The sequence below is a fragment of the Sphaeroforma arctica genome, assembly GCF_001186125.1.
Source record: "Sphaeroforma arctica JP610 unplaced genomic scaffold supercont1.6045, whole genome shotgun sequence".
Lineage (NCBI taxonomy): Eukaryota > Ichthyosporea > Ichthyophonida > Sphaeroforma > Sphaeroforma arctica.
In genome coordinates, this window is record NW_014034513.1 from 73 (window position 1) to 1456 (window position 1384).

Below are 1384 nucleotides of genomic sequence, written 5' to 3' on the forward strand. Positions count from 1 at the left end.
CTTCATACTCTCACCCGTCTGTCTATTCATTCCCCCCCCCGCCCACACACTCATAGCCCGATGCGAAGAAACTGGTGTATGCCCTGTCCAACAATTACTGGTCGCAAATGTACCTGGATGATCTACCCATCATGAGTGTCCTGGGAATGTATGAGAACCCCGCGGGATCCGATGAAAAGGTGTGTGGTCGATTTGGTTGGCTCAGGCATTCCCCTTGTATTGTATAGACGTACCTACTTTGTGTATTGTGTGGGGGTGTGGATGACCCATCATGAGTGTTCTGGGAATGTATGGGAATCTCGAGGGATCGGATGAAGAGGTGTGTGGTTGTTAGTGTATGCGTCATAGATGTGATATGTGGCTATTTATAGTAAGTGTGTTGTGAAAAGGTGTATAGTGCACGTATCATTGGTGCCATCTGTGGTAGTCAATAGTTAGTGGATTAGTTAGTGAGTGGAATAGTTAGTTAAGTATATTAGTTAGTGAATGGAATAGTTAGTAAGTATATTAGTTAGTGAGTGGTTTAGTTAATAGGTATAATAGTTAGTAAGCATATTAGGAGTCCCACACATAATATAGAACAAGTACTGGTTGTACATTACATATATGCATGCCTATACACAAACGACATTGCTTTCCTTCTCGCCGTGCACATGCTGCTTCATTAGTACTATCTCAATGTATGGACTATTGTTCTAAACGTACACCTGCCCTACCTACTCTCCTATTACCCCAGTCTCTGAACCTAAACCCCAAACCCTAGATTATTATAAACGTACACCTGCCCTGCCTACTCTCCTCTTCCCCAGTCGCTGAAACCAACACCGGATGCAAAGTTCTACATCTGGACGCACAAGAAATTTGAGATTGGCTTCAACGCAGACCGCATTGTGGTTGTCAACACCACCAACGACCGCCGAGTGGAGGTGTACCCGGGCCAGAAAGTGGTGTTCTCATACGAGGTAAGGGGTTAAGGTTTAGTAATTGAAGTGTCCGTAGAGTTCTGTTGTAGGGTTTAGGGGTTTGAAGTGTTGGTAGTTGTGTGTGTGTGGACTGTTAGTATGGGGTGAAATAAGTCATATAAGTTAAGTCATATAAGATAAGTTGTAAAAGTTTTAGGGGTTGTGTGCTCTGTCTCTGTTCCTGTCAAAGTAACTGTTTGTAGCCATCGCGTATAACGGTTTTGGGCGCCTTCTTGGATGGCATATGTTTTTATTCGAGTTAGTGTATCTGTGTGGTTGTCAATGTATTTGTGCGTAGTACAATATACTTTACAAGCTTAACGTATTCCGTTTTTCTTATAGCGTTGTGCATATCTGTGTGGCTGTCGATCTCTCCGTTCGTAGTACGATATACTTTATAGCTTAACGTATTCCTTTTCTCT

The 1384-nt window shown here is 42.9% G+C and overlaps 1 protein-coding gene across 1 annotated transcript; it reads left to right on the forward strand.

Annotated features, from left to right (window-relative positions):
- Positions 1-809: 809 nt before the first annotated feature.
- Positions 810-962, forward strand: SARC_15392 (hypothetical protein; the record flags this gene model as incomplete). Its single annotated transcript, XM_014290488.1, has 1 exon — positions 810-962. A coding segment is annotated over one exon (153 nt), but the record flags the coding sequence as incomplete, so codon positions are not given.
- Between the last annotated feature and the right edge of the window lie 422 nt (positions 963-1384).